Source organism: Lichenostomus cassidix, chromosome 1Aa, assembly GCF_008360975.1.
Source record: "Lichenostomus cassidix isolate B80296 chromosome 1Aa, HeHo_3.0, whole genome shotgun sequence".
Classification (NCBI taxonomy): Eukaryota; Metazoa; Chordata; class Aves; order Passeriformes; family Meliphagidae; genus Lichenostomus; species Lichenostomus cassidix.
The window spans coordinates 45,555,838-45,580,042 of NC_139480.1; the positions used below are offsets into that span (position 1 = coordinate 45,555,838).

General features: G+C 41.9%; 1 protein-coding gene across 1 annotated transcript in view; it reads left to right on the forward strand.

Annotated features, from left to right (window-relative positions):
- Positions 1–110: 110 nt before the first annotated feature.
- UTP20 (UTP20 small subunit processome component) overlaps positions 111–24,205 on the forward strand; it is a 59,211-nt gene continuing 35,116 nt past the window's right edge. The window contains exons 1-23 of the mRNA XM_085047299.1: positions 111–258; positions 834–914; positions 2,016–2,082; positions 2,248–2,380; positions 2,868–3,056; positions 4,014–4,095; positions 5,176–5,313; positions 5,704–5,859; positions 7,492–7,638; positions 8,136–8,270; positions 9,694–9,771; positions 10,434–10,612; positions 12,563–12,718; positions 13,227–13,315; positions 16,635–16,740; positions 17,873–18,023; positions 18,423–18,485; positions 18,806–18,964; positions 19,864–19,940; positions 20,801–20,880; positions 21,564–21,807; positions 22,207–22,416; positions 24,091–24,181. Coding sequence (XP_084903425.1) covers positions 214–258; positions 834–914; positions 2,016–2,082; positions 2,248–2,380; positions 2,868–3,056; positions 4,014–4,095; positions 5,176–5,313; positions 5,704–5,859; positions 7,492–7,638; positions 8,136–8,270; positions 9,694–9,771; positions 10,434–10,612; positions 12,563–12,718; positions 13,227–13,315; positions 16,635–16,740; positions 17,873–18,023; positions 18,423–18,485; positions 18,806–18,964; positions 19,864–19,940; positions 20,801–20,880; positions 21,564–21,807; positions 22,207–22,416; positions 24,091–24,181 — 2,856 coding nt within the window. The 5' untranslated portion in view covers positions 111–213. The remainder of the gene's footprint in view (positions 259–833; positions 915–2,015; positions 2,083–2,247; positions 2,381–2,867; positions 3,057–4,013; positions 4,096–5,175; positions 5,314–5,703; positions 5,860–7,491; positions 7,639–8,135; positions 8,271–9,693; positions 9,772–10,433; positions 10,613–12,562; positions 12,719–13,226; positions 13,316–16,634; positions 16,741–17,872; positions 18,024–18,422; positions 18,486–18,805; positions 18,965–19,863; positions 19,941–20,800; positions 20,881–21,563; positions 21,808–22,206; positions 22,417–24,090; positions 24,182–24,205) is intronic.

Sequence of the window (24,205 nt, forward strand, 5' to 3'; positions counted from 1 at the left end):
GTGAGATGGGGACAGACCCTCCCCCTGAACCCGGCACAGGTCCCGCTCAGCACCGCCGCCTCTCCCCGCCCGCCCCTTCCGCCGGCGGTCCCGCCCGCTCCCGGCAGCCCGTGCTCGGCATGGCGGCGCCCGGCGCTTAACCCCGCACGTGTGGGACTCGCTGTGGGGCACTCGCTGTGGGGCACTCGCTGTGGGGCTCCCGCCGCCGCCGCCATGAAGAGCAAGCCCCCTGCCCACAAGTCGGGGAACACACACCGGGTGAGTGCCCGCCCGGACGCGGCTGCTGGCCGCGGGAAAGAGCCTTATGTTTGCGCTGTCGGTGTTGGTTCAGTGGATGTGCCCGGCTGCCGAAGCGGCACCGGCGGAGGAGGCGTGAGGGCGGGCGGCGGGAAGGGTCTGGGGCTCCTGCCGTGCCCGGCATCTCCTGGGCACCGTCCCTGGCGGGCAGCAGGCGCACCACGGCCCTCGTGTAGGAAACTGACATCATGCAGTAAAACAGCAATTCAGCATTAACCTGGGCGCTGTTTGAGGAAGGCCGAGAGCGGGGCAGTTTGTTGAAACCCTCGTAGATTTCTCTGCATCTCTCACGGTGCTGTGCAGACGTGTGGAGCTGCGAGCCTTGGGGTTGCAGGTCAGGGTCAGTCCTGCTCCTGGGCCTTTTGAGCACGTTTTGCCTTAATCTGCTTGTAGGGCTGATAATGAGGGATATTGCCTTGAAGGCTGTCCTTAGAAATACCTTTTTGAATGTCTTTTTTCAGTGTGTGTGCTATCCAGAGGAATTTAGAAGGACTGTGCTCAGAATTGAGCGAGAAACATGTGTTTTTGTTTTGCAGTTTCTTACCTTCTCGGAGCGCTTAAGCAATATTAATATCGATATTATTCATCGGATTGACAGAACTGGAAGCTATGCTGAGGTGAGAGCAGCAATTGTGATCATTTTCTGAAATCACATCACAGATAGATATACTCCAAGAAAGAGTCACTTAAGAAATTTATTTAGGAAGAAATTGGAAAGAAGTTCCTGCAAGAGCTGTCTTTCCTGGAGCCTCATTTCATGCTTTGTTCCCTTCTACTTTTTTACCTGCTTTGCAGTATTGTGATAGAGACACTTTGGCAGTACCACCCTGATGTCTTCCATGTGCTTGGTGGGCCTGTGGGTATTTTTGGACATGAAAGATGCTGCTGTGTCACTCAGCAGTCCTAGGACCAGACCTGCAAAGACTTGTAGGTGCTGAGTAGTTGCAATAGAACCATAAGTTTGAAAATCATTAGCTGGAAAAGACCTCTAAGATAATTGAGTCTAGCTGTTAAACTAAAGTTCTTCATAAAGCTGTGTCCCTAAGTGCCGCATCTACATGTCTTTTAAATATTTCCAGGGATGGTGTGTCAACCTCTTCTCCCAAGTAACAAGCAATAGGACAAGAGGAAATAGCCTGAAGTTGTGCTAGATTGGATATTAGGGAAAATTTCTTCACTGAAAGGGTAGGCAGGACTTGGAACAGGCTGCCCAGAGAAGTGGTTGGCGCATACTGGCAGCATGTGTATAAAGCATGAGCACGTGTCCTTATGGATCACAAGTATCATTTATATGTGCCATATAAATCATCATTATGGTTATAGTGCTTTGCAGATTATTGCCACATGGCCTCCTGGATTGTTCTTCTGATCTTCCCACTCAATAGCTGTGAGGATGCCAAAAGAAGTCCCAAGGCGTTGTGCTGGGTGAACTATGGCTCAGCATCTTAGATTATCAAGGCCAGTCAACTGACATATAAAAAGCAATTATGTAAACAAGTCCTATCACTGGAAAATATTTTCAAATTTGTTTTGAATATTGAAATAAAAACTTATTTTCAGGCAAACTCTATAGTACCTGTTGAAATTAAATAATTGAGATTTCTTAGAATATTCTTCAAATGCTTAAGGCACTTGATAGTTGTCTTCATTTGAACCTCTCATCTTTTCAGGACACATTCATTATGGTTGGTAGCTATTCTTCATCTTTGTTTTGACAGGAAGTTGAAACCTACTTTTTCGAAGGACTGCGGAAATGGAAGGAACTGAACCTCACTCAGCATTTTGGTATGTCATTTATATTCATGTTTCCTGCTTTCCTTAAACTGTTAAAATACAATTCTTCTTCATCCAGAGCCCACTGGGCTCTGGAGCACTATTACTCTTTAACACCCTACATGTTTACCAGGAACTGGACTAATTTTCAGGGCTTCTGTTTTGTTGTTTGAACAGTGCAATTCTACAATGAAGTGGCCAACAAGTGCCAATCCTTCAACCAGCTGGTTTATTACCAGAATGCTGTTGTGCAGAGCTTGAAGACACATTTGCAAGTCGAAGGCAGTCTTGCTTATCAACCCCTATTAAAGTAAGTATATGGCCACAAAAAGTAGTCAGAAGCCTTGATGGTATTAAAAGTAAGCATAAGTCCTGTTGTAAGTGTTCTTTTTCTTTGTAGTATCTGAGGAAAATATAGCAGTGAGATGCCCAAAGTAGTCCTATTTCCGTAGTAGAGCTTTACGGTTCTAAGTCTTAAAAAAAATATAGCTATGGCAAGGCAAACAAATTGTCTGGAGTGTTTACTGAATGTCAGTCAGTATATTAATATGCTTTGTTTGGTGTTAATAGTTTGTTTTCCTTTTTACTGCTGGCTGCTTGATTTTTTTAAAATTCTAAGATTCTTGCCATCCACAGCTGCCTAATAGGTGGTATTTTTAAAATTTCACTGAGAGGTAAAATTGATGCTGTCTTTCTTTCCAAGGAGACTGTGCGGGGTTATGCAATGTTTGATTGGGTTTTTATTGGTTTGTTTTTGAAATGCACTAACACAGGTGTATTTATTTTCTGCAACTTAGTCTAGTGGTGCAGCTGGCTCGAGATCTTCAGGCTGACTTCTATCCTCACTTCCATGACTTTTTCCTGGCCATCACCAAATTACTGGATACACAGGACACAGAGCTGCTGGAATGGGTTTTTACCTCTCTTTCCTATCTTTACAAATATTTATGGAGATTGATGGTGAAGGACATACACAACATATACAGGTAAAAACCATGTTTAATATCTGTCTTGATCTGCAGTTACTAGATGCTGAAGAAATGTGAATGCCCCATAAATACATGGCTTAATGCTGCAGTATCCTGGTTAGCATGCTTTCTCAGATTTTCTCAGAGAGAAACTGGCCAGGCTCCAGGGAGTTACCAAATACAAGGAGTCACTTCTGGGCTTGGGGAGTTCTTGTGCTGCAGGTGCTTGAAAGCTAATTTTATACGTGCTTGCTGTGTTTTTAAACCTTTCCCAGGTGCCTGCTTTTGGCAGCTGCTGTAGACTGAGTGAACCTGTGGCCTGACCCAGTATGACTGCTCATTCAGCCTTAAATTACTGTTGTAGCAGGGCTCTTCCCTTTGACATAGACAGTGGCTCCATGTTTTTTCCTCCTACTTTCAGCTTGGAACAGATGGAGCAAAAAACTTTGGTTACAGATTTCCTCCCCAGCCCAGTATAAGCTGTTGAACATATTGAAAAATGCTCTGTTCAGTTTGAGAAAATCTGAGGCACCACTCCCTCTGCAATGAACATGGGATCAGCCACCTGCCACTTACTGATACTTGCAAACTGAATCTTTCAAAACTTTTAAGTGTACAGGAGAGCCTGTTGGCTCAACTGAAGTAAAAATCTGGCATATCAAATCAACTTTGGTTTCACTTACTGCAGCTAAATATATGTCCTGAAAATCTTGATGCTGCAGTTGAATTTCTGTGGATCTGCAGAGTTTAGAGGTGTTTTTGATAGTGGCTTAATTTGCCAGGCACTGTCATTTGACCTTCTTTGCAAAATTCTTGTTCTTTATCCAGGGATAGGGGGAAGGAATGTAGATGAGGAAGGTACTGGCCCTCTCTAGGAGGACAGGTTCTTAGTGTTTGTAAAACAGTGGTAATATAAACTGGAAACAAATTTTTAACCAGCTGATGGCAAGTCTGGATTATTTTATGTCTTTGTAGCCTGTACAGCACCCTGCTGGCTCACCACAAGCTCCACATCAGAAACTTTGCTGCTGAAAGTTTTGTCTTTCTAATGAGAAAGGTAGGTGAGATGTTTGTATTTTGGTGCTATCTTCATTTTGAGGTGATTTTTGGATTCAATGTGTAATACTAGGTTTTCTCCAAAGAAGGGTTAACAAGGCCTGAACTGGCACACAGCATGTCCTGAGTTGTCATCTTTAGTGAGTATTTTACTGAGAATGTCATGCATTCCATGTCAGTAGAGACAAACAGAGGCCTTAGCACTCTCTGTTGTAAGAGACATTAAACTAAATCTCTGTGGTTGGTTTATTGAAAATGACTAGAAATAGTAAGATGATCCTGCAAAAGGGAGGCTTTGTATTTGCACATTTTCTCACTGTATTTTTCACAAATAACCTAAGGCCTTTGCAGAACTGAAATTCTTGCGACAACATTTTTGTACTCCTGAAGATCACAGGATGTAACATTCCTCGGCAGGTCAACCAAGATCAGACAGCAACCTTTCATGGAGTAAGGAAAGGGAGTGGTAGTTGCTGGTTTTTCTTTAGTCAAAATATACAAAAGCCAGGGTTCCTTAGACTGGCTTGCAAGTTTTAGTATCCTCATTTTTGTCCTAAGTTGAGGGACCTTAATTGTGCACATTCGTTTGATTGATTGTTTTTGGAAATTTCTGAACTTTAAGTCAAATCCTCAGAGATGGAGGGGTTTAAAATATTGGGGAATAAGTCCCTGCAGTATTCTCAAGTGCAGTTCTTGTTTTGGATGACTGGATTCTGTGTTGAGCTGATACATATTGCTTTCTCATCAGGGCAGTGACTTTTGTGTTTCAGTTGCAACCAGTTTAATAGTACATTTATGCACATCTTTAAAATCATGAGAAGACTCAAACCCACATATTTCAGCTCCAGTAATCTCAGCAGACCTGTGTACATCCTGGGGCTGTGGGAGATGTAGTGCCTGAATAGCTGATCAAATTTCTTCTTTGAATTTCCTTGTGTGGTCACAGAAATAATGAGTTTGAGCTGTTATGGGAAAGTAGGACTAGGAGAAAAACATGATGCTATGGAGCCATTTAATTGCCTCTATCCATCTGGCAGCTCTGAATAGAAGATAACATTTTTTTTCTCCTTATGTTTTGTAGGTTTCTGATAAAAATGCACTCTTCAATTTAATGCTCCGTGACCTGGGAGAGCACCCCGAAAAGGTGGAAGGTGTAGGACAGCTGCTTTTTGAGATGTGCAAGGGTGTTCGAAACATGTTCCACTCCTGTGCAGAGACGGTAAAGACAAGATTGCTGCTTTAACTGTTGTTGTAAAGGGGCCTTAGGCAGTGCTCACTGAAACCATTGAGGGTTTTCTTGTTCACCTCAGTGGATCCTTGGTGATAAGCATGTTGTTAATTACTTGGTAGGATCTGAAAGCCTTCTGAGAATATTTTTTGTGATAGGAAGGTTTTTTTAAATAATTAATGTGCAGTATTCCTAGATGTTAAAATTGTACTTCTTGTTGATATTTCAGATTTTAGGTGACAGCTTTTTTTCCCCCTGTAGTCATTCTAGAAAGAATTCAGATCACTGGAATATTTTAGCAATATATTGCACTAATTAATTTTAGGATTGCTGCATTTATTTTCTAATTATAAGAACATGATACGCTTTTTTCTTATACAGGCTATAAAGTTAATTCTGTTGAAGCTGGGTCCTATTACTGAAGAGGAAACTGAACTACCATGGGTAGCTGTTGGAAAAGCCTTTGAGCAAATGATCAGATCAGCTGCAGTGCATATCCATAAAGAACATTTTGACATTGTCTTCAAGTGCCTGAAGGTACAATGGTTATTTTTCTTTTTTCTTTTTTACTTTTTTTTTTCTTTTGTATGGGTGACTGAGAAAAAACTGTGCTCTTATGGAGAAAAGTATTTGTGTTTTATTAGACCAGAACTGGGGTTTTTGGTTTGGCTTTTTTTTTCTACTTTGGAAACATAATATACAGAGTCATGTGCATGGGAAAAATTCCACCCTTCTTTTCTACATTCATAGTTACCCTGGTGGTTGTTCTGTGAGTGAGAAAGGAACTACTGTATGTGAGACTTGCAATGCAGTCCTGTAGCTGGGCAAGGATGGTTTGTAGGATCTGTCTTTGAACACATTGCCAAGCGTTTGCTGGGTTGGGAATGCTGGTGCTTGTTTTATATTGCTGAACTATATATTGGTGGTTCAAAACCACTTCATGACAGTAAAAGGGAAGCTTTTTGCCCTACAGATCTTTTCAAATCAAAGATCTGGGTTGAATGTGGAAATCCAAGTTTGAGTCTTGCAGCCAAATACTGAACATCAGAATGTTTTCAGTCTGGGTATTCCTGTGTTGTTGCTTTGGTGTTACACTGTGTGGTTTGAAGGGAGGACAGCTGAGTGCTGTGTTGCATCAGAGTGATGTAAAATAATCAGCAATCACACAGTCTGGCAGTTACTTACCTGACCAACATTTAAGTTTACAATCGTCTGAGAGGGAGGGATTTGCTAAGGGGGATTGAAACCTCTTGCTGACAACATAGACTGTCAGTTGTGCTCCTCAGAGGGATAAATGGGAAACTGAAGGAAATGGTTCTCATGAGCTTTTTTAGGGTAGTCCCACATGGGCATGTAGTCCTATTTGTTCCTTCTTGGCACTCCTTCCCTGTGACTAACCAGTTTCCTAGAAAATCCCATCCTGTACTGCTGGCCTCACCCAATACGATAAGCAGTTATTAACTGTCATTGACTACAGATTTGTTTAGCACTGAATGTTTTGTATCCCTGAGGTTTCATTGACTCAGCATCTGCAGATGTTATGAAATCTTGGAAAGTTGGACATACTTCCTTTTATTTTTATTAAGGCTTTTTTTTTTTGCCCTGGGAACTGGTGGATGCATGGGGATATCTTGCTCAGAGGAAAATATTCGTGTAGTCTGTGATAGCTGTCTAAATTGGGTTCAATTTATTGGACCAAGGATATGAGTTTATGTCTTCTGGACAGAAAGAGACACTAAAAGGCACTTCCATTGTCTGAATAATATACATTATATAAGTAAGCTGTCATCATCTACATTAGCATAATGGTGCATAAAGTGTAGAAGTACCTAAATTGTGAAAATTGCAATGAAAGCTGGGTGCTTGTGGGTTTGGAGCCCAATATTTCTTTTTCCTATTTTGTATGTCATGTCTCAGCGTTTCTGGAGACCCTCATCTTAGGAGTTACTTGTCTTTCTGTCCAAGGAATCTGGGATATGTTTTTACCTAAGGGAAATTACACAGTGTTTCTGCAAGGTTTAATTTGTTGAACATGTATGAGACAGCCAACAATAGTTTGTTGGGCAGCTTGAGGTGTTGGTTCTTTAGAATGTCCTTCAAATAGCAGTAAGTGAAACAGAGTCTGCTCATTTATCTGAAACACTTCACTTTCCTATTTTATTTAAACAGGAGTCACTCTTAGACTTGCAGGGGAAAATAACTAAGGTCAACTGCTCTATGGCTTCAGAGCAGATGGAAAGGATTCTGCAAGCTTATCTGATCCTAGTGGAACATGCAAATGGATCCAAAATCTCACTGCCTGAAGATGTCTGTCAGGTAGGTCAGATGGTCACTTAGATGTGTCAGATGGGTATCAATTGAATATGGAAGAGGTGTGGTCAGATGAACCATTCATATACATTTCTGATGCATCATTGGGTTTAGGATTTGAGTTGATTGAACAGAGCCATATATTTTGAGTATTGCTACCTCTCTCATCTTGTGAGATTTTACCTCTGTATTGTAATGCTAGTGTAACCCAACTTTAAATGAGCAAGAGGGAAAATGGGCTACTTCTTCTAGTCTCTTCCTTCCTCTGTGGAGACCTAAACCCCCATATCTGTGGTGTAGAACAGTTCTACCAGATTTACATACATTTGACCCCATTAGGGTAGATTTAAGGCCTTCAAACTTCAGTGGGACTATTAGGATTTCTTTCTGTGGGCTGAAGCTTAGAACACCTTTCCCTCCTGGTGCAGGGACTGCCCAGTCCATTCAGACCAGACAATCATTATCTTCATGGACACATACCAGTTCTCTCTTTTTCATTTCAGGTTTTAATAAAAATGTTACAAACACCCTATCTCTCATCATCTTGCTGCAAGATGCTGCTGAACACCATTTCTGCATTCCTGCTGGCTGAGAATGTTTTGTTGCCTGATTCTTTGACCAAGCAAACTATCGAGAAGGTAAACAAGGATTGCTGCTTATGCCAGAAATCCCAGACTTCAGATTCCCTAGAGCAGGCTAATTTCTGGACATTCCATTTCAGGCTGGGAAATATGCTATAAGGTTCCCTTTAGCCTTTTTGCACAGATAATGAAGATGCTGCCCAATGCCCTAAATAATGTCTGGTGAGGTCTTGGAGCTACTTGACAGTCTTGCACAGGCTGTCAGTATAGCAGTGCCACCGTGGCAGACCCCATTGCAATGAAATCCAGACTCTGATTCAAGCACCTACAGTCTTTGTAGAGAAAGGAAGGAGAAAAGAGAAGGAACATGTCCTGCCTAAGGTGACAATGAGTCACTAAGGTCAATATGAGTCAAACTTAGTGAAAAAACTACATTTTTCATTAAGTTCCAAGCATTTAATGAGCATGACTTAGCTTTGTGAACAAGGTTCATACAAGTGCAGTTTTGATTTAGGAAGTACAGGGATAAGCATATTTTGGTACTATCTTTGCTCCTGTAGCATTGACATGATTAGCTAGACACACTCCTATCAAAGATAAATAGGAGATTATACTATGGGGTCTGATTCTTCAGTTTTGCTGTTACAGTACATTATAATTTTGCAATTAACAATGTGGACCATAATTGGTGGGTGTGTGTGAAAAAAATATTTGGAATAAAAATGCCATGTGATTTACAATGGGAAAACAAGACTTACAGTTGTTTAAAAAGGATCAAATTTCATCTGGTGTTCAGTGTTGACTTGTGTTGAAGTAAGATTGGTTCTGCCTGTGGCATGAGGCCAGTTTTGCTCAGGAGACTTTCTTCAAACTTTTGAGGATATTTGTGTGGGCTTGTTATACTGGAGGAGGCTTAAAGCTCTTCTTGTGTTCTGAAGGGTCTGGGAAAGAAAGATCTGGGTGTGTGTTTTATCTTGGCATTGAGGAGCACTAATTCTGGGTGTCTCAAAGGACTGTTGCTGTTTTGGATCCTTCAAAAGCACAGAGGTTAGCTCTGCCTGTGAGGAGATAAACTTTCTCCAACATGTTACACAAAAAAAATGCTGAGTTGAAATACATTTTGCCTAAGCTTTTTCCTAATAGTTGGTGTGTCTGTGCTGCCTGTCCTAGAACTTATATTTTCCATGTCACACTAAAGAGATAGCTCAGTTATCTTTGCAGAGAGACAGTAGGGTCCAGCAGTGTTTGTCAGAAAGGTTTGTGTCAACAGGGTTTGTTAGAAAGGACTGTGCATATTTATACCTGCATTGTCACTTGGAATTGTCGCTCTGTGTGCTGGAACCAGCAAGAGAGCCAGGCTGGGTATCTCAGAGTTCAGAGCATGGTTGATCCATACACCAGAAAAAATGTCCCATGGATAGTGAAGAGCTGACTATGAAATGTCTCTCGTTCTTGTCAACCTTTCTCTTGCATCTTGCAGGTTTTTGCAAGTGGGTTTGAACGGCCTTTTCTTTTGGACTTCTCTGAAGCAATGTTCACAATGAAGCAATTTGAGAGGGTAGGTGGAAGTGTTTGTGTATTCTGTTTATTTTTGTTGCTAAAGGAAACAACTGGAGAATCCACAGTATATTTACCTGCCTTGTATGCTGAAGGATTGTTGTGTATTGACATGTTTATTTAAATTTCCAGCATGATCTGATAAGAAGGAAAGACGTTACTTGTGCTATTGTGTTGAAGTTTTGTAGGGGTTCTCAGAGTTGGAGGCGATAGGTATCCATTCACCAAAAGAAGCTTGTCTGTTGGGAATTAAGAGGGTGTTATGGATGGGAGGAAGAGAAGGAGTTCTGGAGAAACTAAGTGGAAATGAAGAATAAGCGATGTCTAATAGTTCAGGCCTATAACTGGTGTTCTGGCACGGAATCAAGTTAATTAAATGGAGTGAGAGGTGAAAGCCAAGTCGAGGATCTGGAATGCCCTGATAAGACTGGATTTGGTGCAAAATGAGTTTTTACATTAAATTACTGTCCCTGCTGGGATAAGAAAATGTCTGTGTGCTGGTGTCTAGGGGCACCAGATTTGATAAGTCTGATGCCTTGCTGGTTTATTTTTGAGCATTTGGATTTCTCTGTGGTGGTTGTTGTGGTTTTTTTGTGGATTTGATGATGATGAAAGAGACTTGCCAATCTTTGACTTCTTACCTTTTTTTTTTTGTCACTTCAGCATTTTCTCCCATGCTTTCTAGAATATATTGAACATTGCTTCTCTGGCACAGATGCCATCACAAAGGATGAGGCTGTGGCAATTCTGGCTAAACTAATTTTGGAGAAAGCAGAGCCTCCTACCATCGGTTCAATGGCATTTGAAAAGTATCCTCTCGTTTTCAGTGAAGCATCTGTCAGGTGAGACTTCTCAAGTTTAGCAAACACTGGATGTGTCTGTGGGGCTGTAGGCAGTGCAGAGCACATAAAAGTTGCCCTCCAGTATTTGCTGGAGTTGTGTAAATTGCAGCATTGTTGGGAGATTTGCAAACCAACTGATACAGTAGAATATAATTTTCCTTTTTGAAATTATTTGAGAAGAGGTGCTGCTTTGGAAGGGTAATCACTGATATGAACAGTGTTGTAGTGCATGTCTGATGGGGATCTGTTACACCATCATGCCCACTGCATCCCTGGGCAGTTAATCTTTGTGGTGAGTGCTGCAGTTCATCTTATCATTACTAACCTCCTGCCTGTGTCCCATCTTTTTTCCCTGTATGCATGTGTTGTCCAGGAGCTTTCTTGGCAGCAGTACTGTAGTCTTGCCATAGAGCACAGCTGGATACCAAAGGACATGTAATTAATCCAGAGGCAGCACTGTGCTTGCACAGCTTGACTGCTTTTAGTTGCAAATCTAGTTTGGTTACAATGAAGTGGTTGCTTTCCCCAGAGCCTCTTGGGAAAAATTTGGGGTAATCACTGAAGCACAGAATGACCATTGCTAATCTAATGGTAGTGAGTTTTCTAGTAATTCTAACTCAGCTAATTCAAAAGTTTTGACTTTGTATTGCCTTTTATGTAAGGTTTTATCTTCCCTAAAAGCAATCCACCTGTGTGGATGTTTCCTATTTTTATTTAATAAGAGTGGAAGCATTGAGGTTTAGGGAGCAGAAGGTTGAGTCAAAGTGATTAAATTTCATTTTCTTCCCTTGTTCTCTCTATTGTTTGACCTCTCTGTTTTTTCAGTGGCTTGGAGTACACAGCTGCAAGGACCTTGGTCCTACTTTGAATTTTTTGTGCTCTTGCAATGTCAGTGATTGTAAATTAAAGCCAGGAGACATCTGAAGAGTTGCATATCCCATCTTCTACCTAGTTATTAAATACTCCAATTCTGGAGATTTGAGCTGCCTCTGGCAGTCGGTGCCAGTACTTTGCTATCTTTATGGTTACACAGGTGGTTTTTTATTTATTTGGGTTTTTTGGCTTTTAATTTTTTTGTTGGGTTGTTAGGGGTTTTTTCCTCAGTCCTCAGTATATGACTTAAACCTTCTTTATGGCACTTTAAATCCCTTGCTGCTTATCTTATCTGCTGGAAACATAAAGAGCAGAAGATTTTTTTACTCTTTGCATCAAGCTTTTACAAATAGCAGGCTTTCATCATCAGACACGTCTGAGTTCTTTCTCTGGACCGACAATCCTAATTCCTTGAGATTTATCTCATAAATGCTTTTTCTTAAGCTTCTAATGATTCTTGCTGTTGGCTCTTTATTAGCTTCTGTATTTCTTGAAGGGTGAAGCCTATGCAGTCTTCTGACTGTGATTTTGCAGGCACAGGGTGGAATGGAAAGATTACTGTGCATGGAGGGTTAAGGACTCCTGTTCATATGTTCCAGTGTGGTGTCAACCCTTTCTGCCTGCAAACAGGCTTGTTGATTTGGTTTCACCCTATGGTTCCATTTAAGTCCCAAAACTGTTACCTCGCTGGTTGCTTTCTGTCATTCATCTATGTCAGTGTGGTTGTGGTTTATTAACAACAGTCAGAGGGATGACTCTCAAGTGCTCCCAGAGTCTCTGTGTCCTAGTTGTGAGGGTGTCCAACTGAAAACCAGTGTCATTTCTTCTGGAAATATTACTTGAAATAAAGACCTGACATTTCCTGAGGGACATGTTTTGTGCTCTTCAGCACAAAATGATATTTTGCACTAACTGATATTTTGTGCTGTAGAGGACCTTGAGAAGAAAAAATGCACTTGTGTTGTGCAAGACCTTTTTGCTAGAAGTAGACAACATGATTTTGAATATCATAGGAGCAAAAGGAACAATCTCTGGTATGCAATGGTGGATTAGTAAAAGGTTTGGTTTTATTTTTAGCTCTAATACAAGGCAACAAACAAGTAAAAGACAAGGAGAAAAGGCAGAAGCACCAGTATTGGATCATGTGCTGTCTTTAATCCATTTACCAGAGAAGGAAGACATCACTGACCTTTCACAGCCTTGGGCTGCCTTGGTTGTACTGCCACATATAAGGTAAGGGAAATTATAAGGTACTATTGTCATGTATTTCTGTAATACTGTCTACTTTCTTACTGCCTACTAGTTCTCTTTCTGTAAGAAATCACTTTACTAAGGAAAGGACAATAATTGCTAGTGCTAGGCTCAGGAAACGTGGGTTAGAAGGCAAAAAAAAAGTGCTGTGTGGAAACATCATGAGTCAACAGTAAAGACAGAATATCAGGCTCTTGATTGCCTACTCGCTAAATTTGGTACTTTAGTACATAGAGATGACACACTTCCAAGTTGTGTATTTTAAGCACTATCCTCTGTCAACAGTGTTTTGTCAGTAATTATTGAAGAATTAGCTAGAAAGAAGATGCAGTGAATGCTTAAATTGTGGGTCAGAAAGAGCAAAAACGTTTTGGTGCTGGTTTCAAACTTGGAGTGAGCTACCTGTAATTTAATAGAGATAAATGTTGAAGAAAGCTTTCATATGTAGGTGTCAGTGTAAGAGGTAAGTCTTCCCATTTATTTTGGACAGACCAATGAACAAAGACCACGTACTGCCTCGTGTGACAAGTTTTATAGACTCTCTCTTCACAGCCATTGACAAAGGAAGCCTCTGCAAAGGTCAGTTACAGTTACTTCCTGTTTATTTGCTTTTGGTTGATATATGAAAAAGTAAAAGCACTTTTTCTGATTACACGAAGCATGAAAATGAATAGCGATAGCATTGTATCCAAAATTATTTACCAGCTTGACTAAAACTAGAAGAGCAAAGCTTGGGAGGAAACAACCTCCAGGAAACAATTCTGCATTTGTTGTTAGTAATTGGGGTGACAGATGTCCTGCATAATGAAAGATAGAGGTATTTGGGAAGGAAAAGGAGAAAGTGAGAAAAAAAGAGAAAGGAAATCTTATCTAAACCAAAACCAGGCTGAAGCTGTCAAGTGAAGGAGAGACTATTGACTCATAAGCTCCAATTCAAACCTGCAATGCAAAGTTTAGGACATTACCGTCTGTCAGTTGATAGCTAAATATCAAAAACAACTATAAACTCAATCTAGCACTCTCCGGTCAAATGCCATTATCTCAAACCTTTTGAGCTCTATGTTGGGTGCCAGAAAAGAATGTTGTGGTTTAACCCCAGCTGGTAACTAAGCCCCACACAGCTGCTCACCTGCTCATCAGGAGAATCAGAATAGTAAAAATGAGAAAGTGTGTAGACTGAGATGGAGACAGCTTGATAGGTAAAGCAAAAACCATACACAGGAGCAAGGCAAAACAGGGAATTCATTTACCACTTCCTGTGGGTGGGCAGGAAATCTCCAGGAAAGCAGGGCTCTGCTATGCATAATGGTGCCTTGGGAAGACAAACACCATCACTCTGAATGTTCCCCACTTTATCTGCTGAGCATGACTGTATGGTCTGGAATATCCCTGGTCAGTTGGGCTCAGCTGTCCTGGACATGTTCTCTCCCAACTCCTTGTGCACCCCCAGCCCACTCACTGGTGAGCTGGTGTGAAAAGCAGAAAAGGCCTTGATGTTTTGTGAGTGCTGCATACTGAGAACAGCAACATCCCTGTGTTATCAACACTGTTTTCAGCACAAATCCAAACCAGAACCTCACACCAGCGACTATGCAGAAAATTAGCTCTATCCCAGCCAAAACCAGCACATTCTCTGACACACATTCATCACCATTTATGTCATGCTCAGGTACCACACCTCCCCCTCCCATCTTTTGATATACTGTCATTCCCTTAGTCTATGGACCAAGCGTGTAAAATGTTCACTAAATGTCCACTGAGTACATTTAGTCCATGAATTTGTGCTCTGTCTGTTAGGTTGGTCACTCAGGACAGGAGAGTTGGTGTCTTGTGAGGAATTGTTTGGCACCAAAGCCAACTCATGTTGGTTCACTGATGCATTTGCCCTCCTTCCTCTAAGGCTTGTCCTCCAGTGGTTTGGGTGGTTCCTACTATAGTAATTCCTACAACATGAAACTTAAACCATAGATTACAGGAATTTAAAGTTATATCCATTATAGTCTCCAGTCCCTTTGGGCTAGACCACAGGGCTTAACATTGCAATGAACTCCTCCCCTTGCCCCTGCTTGGGTTTGGACTTAACCACAGACTGCATTCTGTTAGGGGAATACCTGCTCAAAGTGGAGTCTTACCTGTGAGTCCCTGTTTCTCCCACCTGCTGTGGTGTAGACTTACCCTTCAGCACAGTAGCTTTGGGGTGCACTTGTTCCAGGACAGCCTTATCCATGGGCTACACTGCACATGGGCCACTGTGTTCTGGATTTGCATGCTGTCATGATTGTTTTATTGGCAACATACTTAGCCTAAAAAAGGAATATCTGAAATTTCTTTTCTTGGGTCTCATCTTTGCTGGCAGCAGTAGCAGCTCTGCACAAGCTCTGTGTGCATGCCAGAGGCACATTGCTATTTCTTCCTGCTCATAAGGGAAAAAAAAGCAAATGCAGCCTCAGTCCTACACTCATGCCTCCTATTGTCCCATCTTAAACTCACTCGCTTGGTTTATCTCACCCTTCCCCCGAACTAGGGTTCCTGGATGCTTTTGTTCATCCTCTGGCATTCTTTCCACCTCCATGATTTCTACAATTCCTTCACCTTCTACTAGGATTCCAGTCTCCCCTCACTGCCAGTGCAAGGCTCCCAGCCCACTGCTCCATTTGACCTGCCTGACCTCTGAGCACTGAGGCAAAGTGCAAGTTCCAAACTGGGTGGTTTTGGTGTTCAGGTTGCTGTGGAGTGCAAGGCACCTGGCTTGAAAACTGGGACAGAGCAACAGCAAGTTGCTGTTGGCCGCCCTTCAGGGACGTTATGGAATTGCTTCCCTTATTGGTCACACTGATGTTCAGTGAGGTGAGAGGTGCTGTCTTTGTCCAGCACAGGCACACTGCTACCAAATGGCATGCAGATTGCAGTTTGGGAACTGTCCTTACACTATAGATGTAGAAAGCTTCATCCTGTCATTACTTGCTGGTTTTTTCTCTCTTTGAGGAGCTCCTTATGGAGGTTAGTGGTTAGCCGGGTTTGGCATGCACCTGGGGAATTAGGCAGCTAGGAATAGAGGGATGTTTTCTGAGAAATAAACAGGAAATGAGTGCTCACTTCCCTTTCTTTTCCATTGGCAGCATGTAAGACAATTATATATTTTAAAAACTTTGTTGTTTGCCTGGTTTAGGAAGAGGATTCCTTCTGCTTGGGAAGAGATGAAGGAGAGGAATTATTTTTAATTTTTTTTTAAAGCAACCTATTTGCTAACTTAGAAGTGTGAAGGGAAAGGAGTTGCCCTTTCACTTTCTTGCCTAGCAGGGCTTTGGCTATCCTGTGCTTCTGGGAAACCCTCCATCCCTAAAACAGTCTGAGAGGTTTAGGAAGGAGACATTCAGCCAACCCACCTGCCATTCACTAATACTTAGTCTTTAAGTATGTGGGACAGCTTTGAAGATCTTAGTCAGTAGTGTATTGCCAAAGTTCCAGAGTTTATAGGCACCTGTGTGGTGGTAGCATCAGGATGTATTTTTGCTTTGGTTTTGCTACGCTCATATCAATTTGGCAGCATTTCTTCCTTTTTAGCTTAGTGCTGTCTGAGTCTCCTGCCACAGTGCTTAGCTCCAGATCCCTGCTTTCTGCACATGTGGGCGTGATGGAAACATGCAAACTAAGAGCTGTCACAGCTTTCAATGCTAGCTTACTGGAGGAGGCACTTACTTTGATAGCCAGAGGAGCATTTCTTTTGTGTATTATGATTATGTGTTGTGGTTAGAAAATACACATGCCAGTTCTGGGATCCACATGCTACCTAATTTCTCTGACTCCAGCCTTTTCAGGACAGGTAAGCACCATACAAGCACAAATTATTGAGAGCTGAATAAATTTACAAGATGTTCTTGTTCTCTCTCTGCTCCAGGAAGCCTGTTTGTGGCCTGCCAAGCTGTAAGTACTCTTCTTAACTTGGTGGAGTCTGCTGAAGTAGTCCATTTGTTACCTGTGGAGCGTGTCAAGAGCTTGGTGACGTAAGTAAACTCTGCCTGTTCTGTGGTGCTTCTGGTTTTCCTTGGTAGGGCAAAGAGTTGACTTTGCCTTTCTGTACCAGCTGGTTAAATGTTTATTTGTGCTGCCCGTTCTGTTATAATGGTGCATTGTTTCAGTATTGTGGTTATGAAATGGAGCAAAGTTGTAGGATGTTTGTTTGGGGAAACAGGTAGATGTGGTTTCTGGTCAGTGACATTTTCTCTGCAAACCGATGCTGTCTGAGACATCTGCACTTTGGAGTGCTACACTTTGTAATCCTGTGTTACATTATAATGATATTAGAGACAGGAAAAGCACATCCTGAGCTGTGTCAAAAGCTAAAGTTTGCCAGTGGTGTTGGGATTCCACCATGTCCTTATATATCCATGTTTGTGCTTGCCCCACAATGGGAGATGATTTTGTATACTTAATTTTGTGTTGACTCTATTTTGCTTGTAATTAGCACAGAAAATTGGCTGGCTAGAGGGATTTAGGGGGGCCATTAATCTCTCTCCAGCATCTCCAAGTCTTTGGTGGGTTGAGCTTCAGAACATCCTGTTAATTTAGGAAGTTGTGGTGCCCATGTCTGAGGCATGATGGAGGTAAAACAGCTTGCCTGGATCAGGCAGGAAGTATTAGTAGTGAGGTTTAACCTAATGCCTTCCTGCCAGCTCTGGGCTGAGGATGTGAAACATGCTTGGAGCAAGGGATGTAAGGCAGCAGAAGGAGGTTTCTCTGTGAGCAGGCAGGATTCCTGGGGTCTCACCTAAGCCTGCATTATTTCTTTTCTGTTGAAGTTGATCACTGAGCACTGGGGGAGTAGCAGAAACCCTGGTGTGACCTATGCAGGTTTATTTTCTGCAGCTCTGTGTGTGTGGGTCTAGCATGCAAGCCCCAGTATGACAAGCCTGATTAACACAAAGTAGGAATCTCATGCCTCTTGGGCTGTCATAGGTTTTGCTGCTGCAAGCCAGTGTGCTGGTGGTCTGACTTCACTGGCCTGCTGGTGCAAGCAGAGTCTGAAACCACGTGGAATTTTTCCTTAATGTTGTAGTTATCACTACTCTCTTATTTGCAAATATCAATGTTATTGCAGTGCTCTCTGTATGCTAATGAAATACTCTGTTCTTTTAGCACTTTTCCTTCAGACCCCTCTGCATTGCTGTTGGCTGATCTCTACTACACAAGGCTGGCATTGTGTGGCTGCCACGAGCCCCTTTCCCAAGGGAACCTAATGGACTTGTTTGAGAAGTTGCATCCTAATATTTCCACTGGTGTTTCCAAGGTAATCCGCTGTTTTGAGCACGTGCAAATCAATTTGTATTTTAACAAAAAAATGTAAGTAAACTTAGTTAAATGATAAAGTCTGAAAGGAGAAGCATGAGACTGTGTAAAGCTATTACTTCCATAGTGTCTACTTAGACCTGTGTCAGTGGGGCATGAGTTAACAGAGGTTAACTGTTAGCCCTGTCAGCCTTGCCTCTTCCCTAGAGGCAAATCAGGGCAGGACTTAATGCATTCACTTCTGATTGCCTTCTAGACTACAGGAGTTCATCTGTTTCTCAGCTCTGAGATGAACCTAGTGAAATCAGTCTCCCGTGCCAAACGTTAGCCACTCTGTAGGTGTATATGTGTTTGTGTATATTGCCTGCATGCTTCTGACATATGCTTCTGCTTGGAATAGGTCCGGCTGTTGACTGTTCGAATTCTAAACCATTTTGATAATCCACCTTCTGCGCAGATTGAGGTAGGGCTAAAACTTTTCATTTAACATTTCAAAGCTGTCTGTGTTTCATGTTGTGTGTGAACTGTTTTCCACTTTGCAGAAACAAAGCGTGTATCTGGTAGAGGTTGTCCTTGGCTTTTGTACTTTCACATTCCAGTTTTATTTCTTTATCCCCCTGCCTCCTGGTGTTTTCAGATGTGTGCCTAAGCGGTGGAAGCCAGAGCAAGTCCCTTGACTTTGTTCTTTTGTTCAGAACGGCCATGAGTCTGTATAGTTTTGTTGAAATGCTTTTCAATGAGATAAAAGTACTCTAACGGAATTCATGTCACTTGCTTGTTCAGGGTGATGGCACAGGGGAATTCCAGCCAGTATTTGCCATATTGCTCCAAGCAGAACTTGTGCCAGCAACAGTGAATGATTACAGAGAGAAACTTCTCCATTTGAGGAAACTAAGGTGTGACATAGTGCAGCCTGCAATACCAAGTGGATCCTTGCAGGAGGTAAGGATTTATTGTCAAAAAGCAGTTGTCACGTTTCTTTATTCCAAGAGAATGTTCTTATTCCATCACATGAATTGCAGAGTTTTTAATGAGAGTGCATCAAAAACTCAATTAACTCCCAAATTAGGTTTTAGAAAACCTACTTATTAGTCGGCATCACAGCTCCCATTCTCCTTAGAGAAGTATTGTGTTTAGTAGAACAACAGTGGTATCTAGATAAGTGGTCCACAGTCAGATTAATCTGGGTTTGGTGTCATGGAAGGGAGGACAAATGATTCCAGGGAGAAGTGAGCTGGGAGCAAATTTGAAATCATGGTTTTGCCATGTCCTTGGTGTGATTGTACGTTGGTAGGACTCCCACCGGCCATTGGTCCCCTCACTTCTGGATTTTGCTTCAGCAGGAAAATCTTTTATGGTTGTGCCTGTCAAATCTCCTTTGCTGCTGAGCTAAAGGGGGCCTCACCTCCATGAGGAAGGATTGTAGGTTATTCCTTATCCATGTAACTCAGCAAGGAGCCAGTCCCAGAGGGCAAGCTTCTAGGCCTAGTGTAGTGAATACTCCTCTGGGCAAACTTTCATCTTTCGGAGGTCCCTAATGCTGCTGTGGCATTCGGATCAGTTTGGATCATCTGTGCTGAACTGGTTTTTCCACATTCATGTTATTTCAGTATGGTTACTAGATCCCAGTGCAGCTTACAGTAAATGGGCTCTGGATTTCCTGATGAAGCTATGAGACAAGGAATGATGATGTGTATGACTTCCTTCATCACTTGTAGCACTCCTGAGAACTTCCTTGAACAAAGTTTCCTCTTTGAGAGCAAGAAAGATTAGAGGAGATTGGTTGGTCTTTAACTACTGTTTTTTGCATCTCAACAAGATGGTGTTGTCTGTAATTCTAGGTACCTCTTCGGTATTTACTGGGAATGCTTTATATTAACTTCAGCCCTCTCTGGGATCCTGTAATTGAGCTCATAACGTGAGTATATGCAGTTGGATGCTGCAGTCTCTGGTTGTCTCACAGGACGTTCCTTTCATTCTTCTGTGAACAAAAGCTGGCTAAAAATTGTCTAGTTTGGAGACATTTGTGCATGAGAACCTTCATGTGAATTCTTCTGAAATTAATTTGATCTCTCAAATCTCCACATGTGTAGACTCTTACTTTTTAATTTATTTCCTGCTTTTTCATACTTCAAAGGGAACTTGTAACAAATACAGTCAAATAGCATCAGTTTTTAGTCAGAGGTAGCAGGATTTGATTTGTGTTTCACAAATGGTTAAAGGAACAAGAAATCTTCCTCAGTTTCCCCATCTGCCAACCTTTCTCTCCTTACTGGAAAACCTCTAAATTCTACTAGAGTAGGGAAGTCTTACCATGGTGAAAAATTTAGTGTCTTCTTTCAGCATGACTTTTTCTTCTTTTTTTTTTTCCCCTCTGTGGTACAATTAAAAAGGATGGGATTTTCCTCTTCAAACCAGTGAATTAATTTTAAAAAAATTACACCAGCTCTTCAAAAGATATGTCCATGGTAATTCTTCCTTTGATTCTATATGATTTGCTATACAGAAGTCAGTAGAAAGCTTGAGAACATTTTTACTCAATTTGAGTTCATTTGAAGTCATGGGATACAACCAGATTATTTTAATAACAGTTGACATTTGGGATCCATGAGAAAAGGCAGGGAAGTACTACAGCTGCATTGTGCAGATGTCCTGTCTCCAGACAGCCACATTAAAGCAATGATCAAAGCCTTTGATTGTATTAGTTGTTAACTAGCCGAGTGACACTTGCCTTTTCTTATCTTCCTTTTAATTTCATGCTGTATTATGCTTTGTTAGTTCTCATGCAAAGGAAATGGAGAATAAACAGTTCTGGAAGGTCCTGTATGAACATTTGGAGAGAGCTGCTACCTATGCTGGTAAGTCACCGCTCCTAAATATTGTTATCATAGTAACCCAGCTAATGGTGAATTATGTGACTGTTTTTCATGTGCCCCAGTTTTATGGGTGATGTGGGAATTCAGAACCAGGGCTCTTGAGTGCTACTGTCATGTCAGAGCAGGAGTGGAGAGGCTTGGGAGGAAACTGTCCTAAACACCAAGTAGTAGCTGGAAAAGGCCACCTGCTTTACAGGAGGGAGTTGCAGGTTGTGGGAAGCCATGCAGCAGTTTCATCAGTGCTTAAGGCTGGCACTGCTCAACCTGGTCAGGAACAGTGACAAAACCTGTATAATGGGGCTGCCCATCTTTCTGTTCCATGGATTCAGTGGAATTTCTGCAGATAGTCCTTGTGTGTGCTCTTGAGGTTTACCTATGGGCATATGGAATCTAATATTTCAAAACAGAGCCATGAATATGCAGCCATTTGTGAACCTCTCTGTTATTCAAGGGAACTGAGCCCAATGAGGAGTGCCAGGGTCGTAAGGGATCCTAGAATGCTTTCTAAGCAATGTGTGGCTTCCAGGTCAGTTAAATACAGTTAAATACAGTTGTGTCTAAACAGGTGCATGTCACCAGATGTATTACTGTTGTAATGGGGGATGGAGCCCTTGCTACTGGTGATTATGAGGCAACCTGGAAAGATTTTCTTGTCTCTTCCATAGAAATGGAGCTACAAAATGAGCTAGATGAGCAGGAGGAGAGCATCACTGAAACAGAAAGTGAGAAGATGCCAGAAGGAGCAGTGGGGACTGTCTTTCTGGAGCAGCTGAGGAGTAGAACAGATTGCAGTGAACGGCTGGACCACACAAACTACCGTTTCCTACTGTGGAAAGCACTAGAAAAGTTTCCAGACAGAGTGGAGCCTCGGTCAAGGGAGCTTTCCCCACTTCTTTTGAGATTCATTCGGTAAATAGAATTTATTTTTCAGTTGAGAGGATACACTGCTTTCAATGTGTTGCTGAGCTTAAGATTGGCTATCCCATTACAGACTTTATTTCTTGAATGCATGGCTGATGACATATCTGTTTCCAGTTAAGATAACCTTTTAATTGGAATATGGATTCTGTTAGAAATGAAGCGGCTGAAAGGAAACTTGCAGTACATCTCTGCTGCTCAGTTCCTTGTTTATTGACTTGCCACTGTGACAGCCTCATTACTCCATTAGGGAGTGATTTCAGTGGAAATAAAGTTCATCTTTTTTTTAAATGAAAATACATTTTAATTTGGAATCACAGAATGCCAGTGTTCTCCCCAAAGATGGGGAAAGTTACGCTTCTTGATTCCTTCCTTGTTTTTTAAACACAGAAATGAGTACTACCCAGCAGATTCCTTAGTGGCTCCATCTCAGGATCTCAGAAGGAAAACTAGTGGTACCATAGCACCAAAAGAAATACCCACTGAAGAGGTGAATGATGTTGCTATGGAGGAAGAGGAGGAGGAGGAAGAAGAAAAGGAGGAAGGGGAACCGATTAGTGTAGGACTACCGAAAAAGAAAACAAGAAGAGCTGCTGCTAAGTAAGTATTTTTAGTTTTCTCTTGGTAGTGCTTTCATGGAAAGGCAGATTCAGCAGCTGACATTGAGATACAAGCTGTGCTTTTGTATATATTATTTCTTCTTTTGCTTGTGCTCCATCATTTCTCGGTGGAAATTCTGCCTGCACAGTACTAAAAATCCAAATACAGTGCCCAGGTTTTATCATTATCTCGTTACTTTCTGACAGGCTGGTGTGTTTTACTTCAAGCAAAAAATGTGTAGTATTCTGAAGGCATTCTGAAATTTTCAGAGACTCTTGAACCTGAATTCCCTGGCTTCTCTGTGTATATCTGTCTTTCTTTGAAAACTGTGCGAATTGCCTGACACTTTAAAAAATAGAACTATTTGCTTAGGTATTTTCATCCTGGGATTCTGCCATTTCCTGCCCATTATAAATCTTGTCTTCTTAGGGACCAAGATTTTTATTTGGTAGACTTAAGCTGCATGTTGCTGTAGTGTTATTGTTGCAGTGCTGAATACATGGAGAAAGTGGCTCTTTGTATGCATTCTCTCTATCAAATACTCCTTACAAATACATCACAGAGATTTATATTGTGATGCTTCTTTTGCAATGGATGGCCCTTGTAATGACAGAGAACTTCAAAATTTCACCTTATATGTTGGAACAAGACAAGTTTGATATGTGACCTAAGGTGTCATTTAATCCCAGGTGTCCTATGGGTGTTTAATTTTTTTCCCAGATTCTGGCTTGTATCCTCAAATTATCAGCAATTAAAATACAGTGACAGTCTAAGATATTTTGTTGTTTTCCCAACCTCCATCTCAAAACATCCATGCAGTTAAGTGCAAACATTAGCTGCCAGTAGCTGGAACAAAGGCATAAAAGATTTACTGGGGGGGTGTTAATGAGTTCTGGAGTGACCTCCCTTCCCTGGGTCAATGCCGTGGGAGTGCTCCCTCATGGTGCTGCATCCTGTGTCCCATGAGTTCTGGGCAGGAGGACACTCACCTGCCCAGAGTGCCCCTGTGGGTTTCCTGGAAGGTGTCCTACTTGTCCCTTGACTGTGCCCAGCTCAAGTGTCTGGAGAGTTCAGTATGAACTAGGAGAGGGAGCAGCTGGATGAGGACAGCTTTTACCAGCCACAGCACACATGGTAGAGGAGATCTCACTCCTTCCTTATCCTGGTCATCTCTGTCCCTTCCCTCAAAGAGCAGGTGGGGCAGAGGTGAAGTGACATGGCCACTTCTAGAGAAACTGAGTCCCATCTGTCTTGCAGCCCAGTGTTAAGTCCAGTACAGTCTGTTGCTGAATGCAGCTCTTCACATTGGTGGGAGCAACATGGGCACTAGTTAAGGACAAGTGAATAAACAGAGAGATAAATACAGAATTTTGGTGTTCCAGGCTGGGCTGGCAGCGAGAAGTAAGCTGCATCCTGACTGTACTCCTTTCTCATGAAAAAACTGAGCCTACCCAGTGCTACTGAGGAAAAGGCCATCTCTGTGCAGTGAACAGACAGCTGGAAGGAGCTGCTTAGGAGACGGAACAGGACACCTTGCTGTGTCTGAAATAGTACTGAAGACTTGGGATCCTCTTTGTGTTGTTTTTTGTTTTCTTTCTTGTTAATGAACTTCAATTAAAATTCATCATTTGTTTGTCTCCTGGACATTAAAAAAAAAATTGTTTTGTTTTACAGGCAACTAATAGCCCACTTACAAGTTTTCTCAAAATTCTCAAATCCTCGTGCATTGTATCTGGAGCAGAAGTTGAATGCCTTATATATCCAGGTGAGGCTATTTGCTGACTTTTAG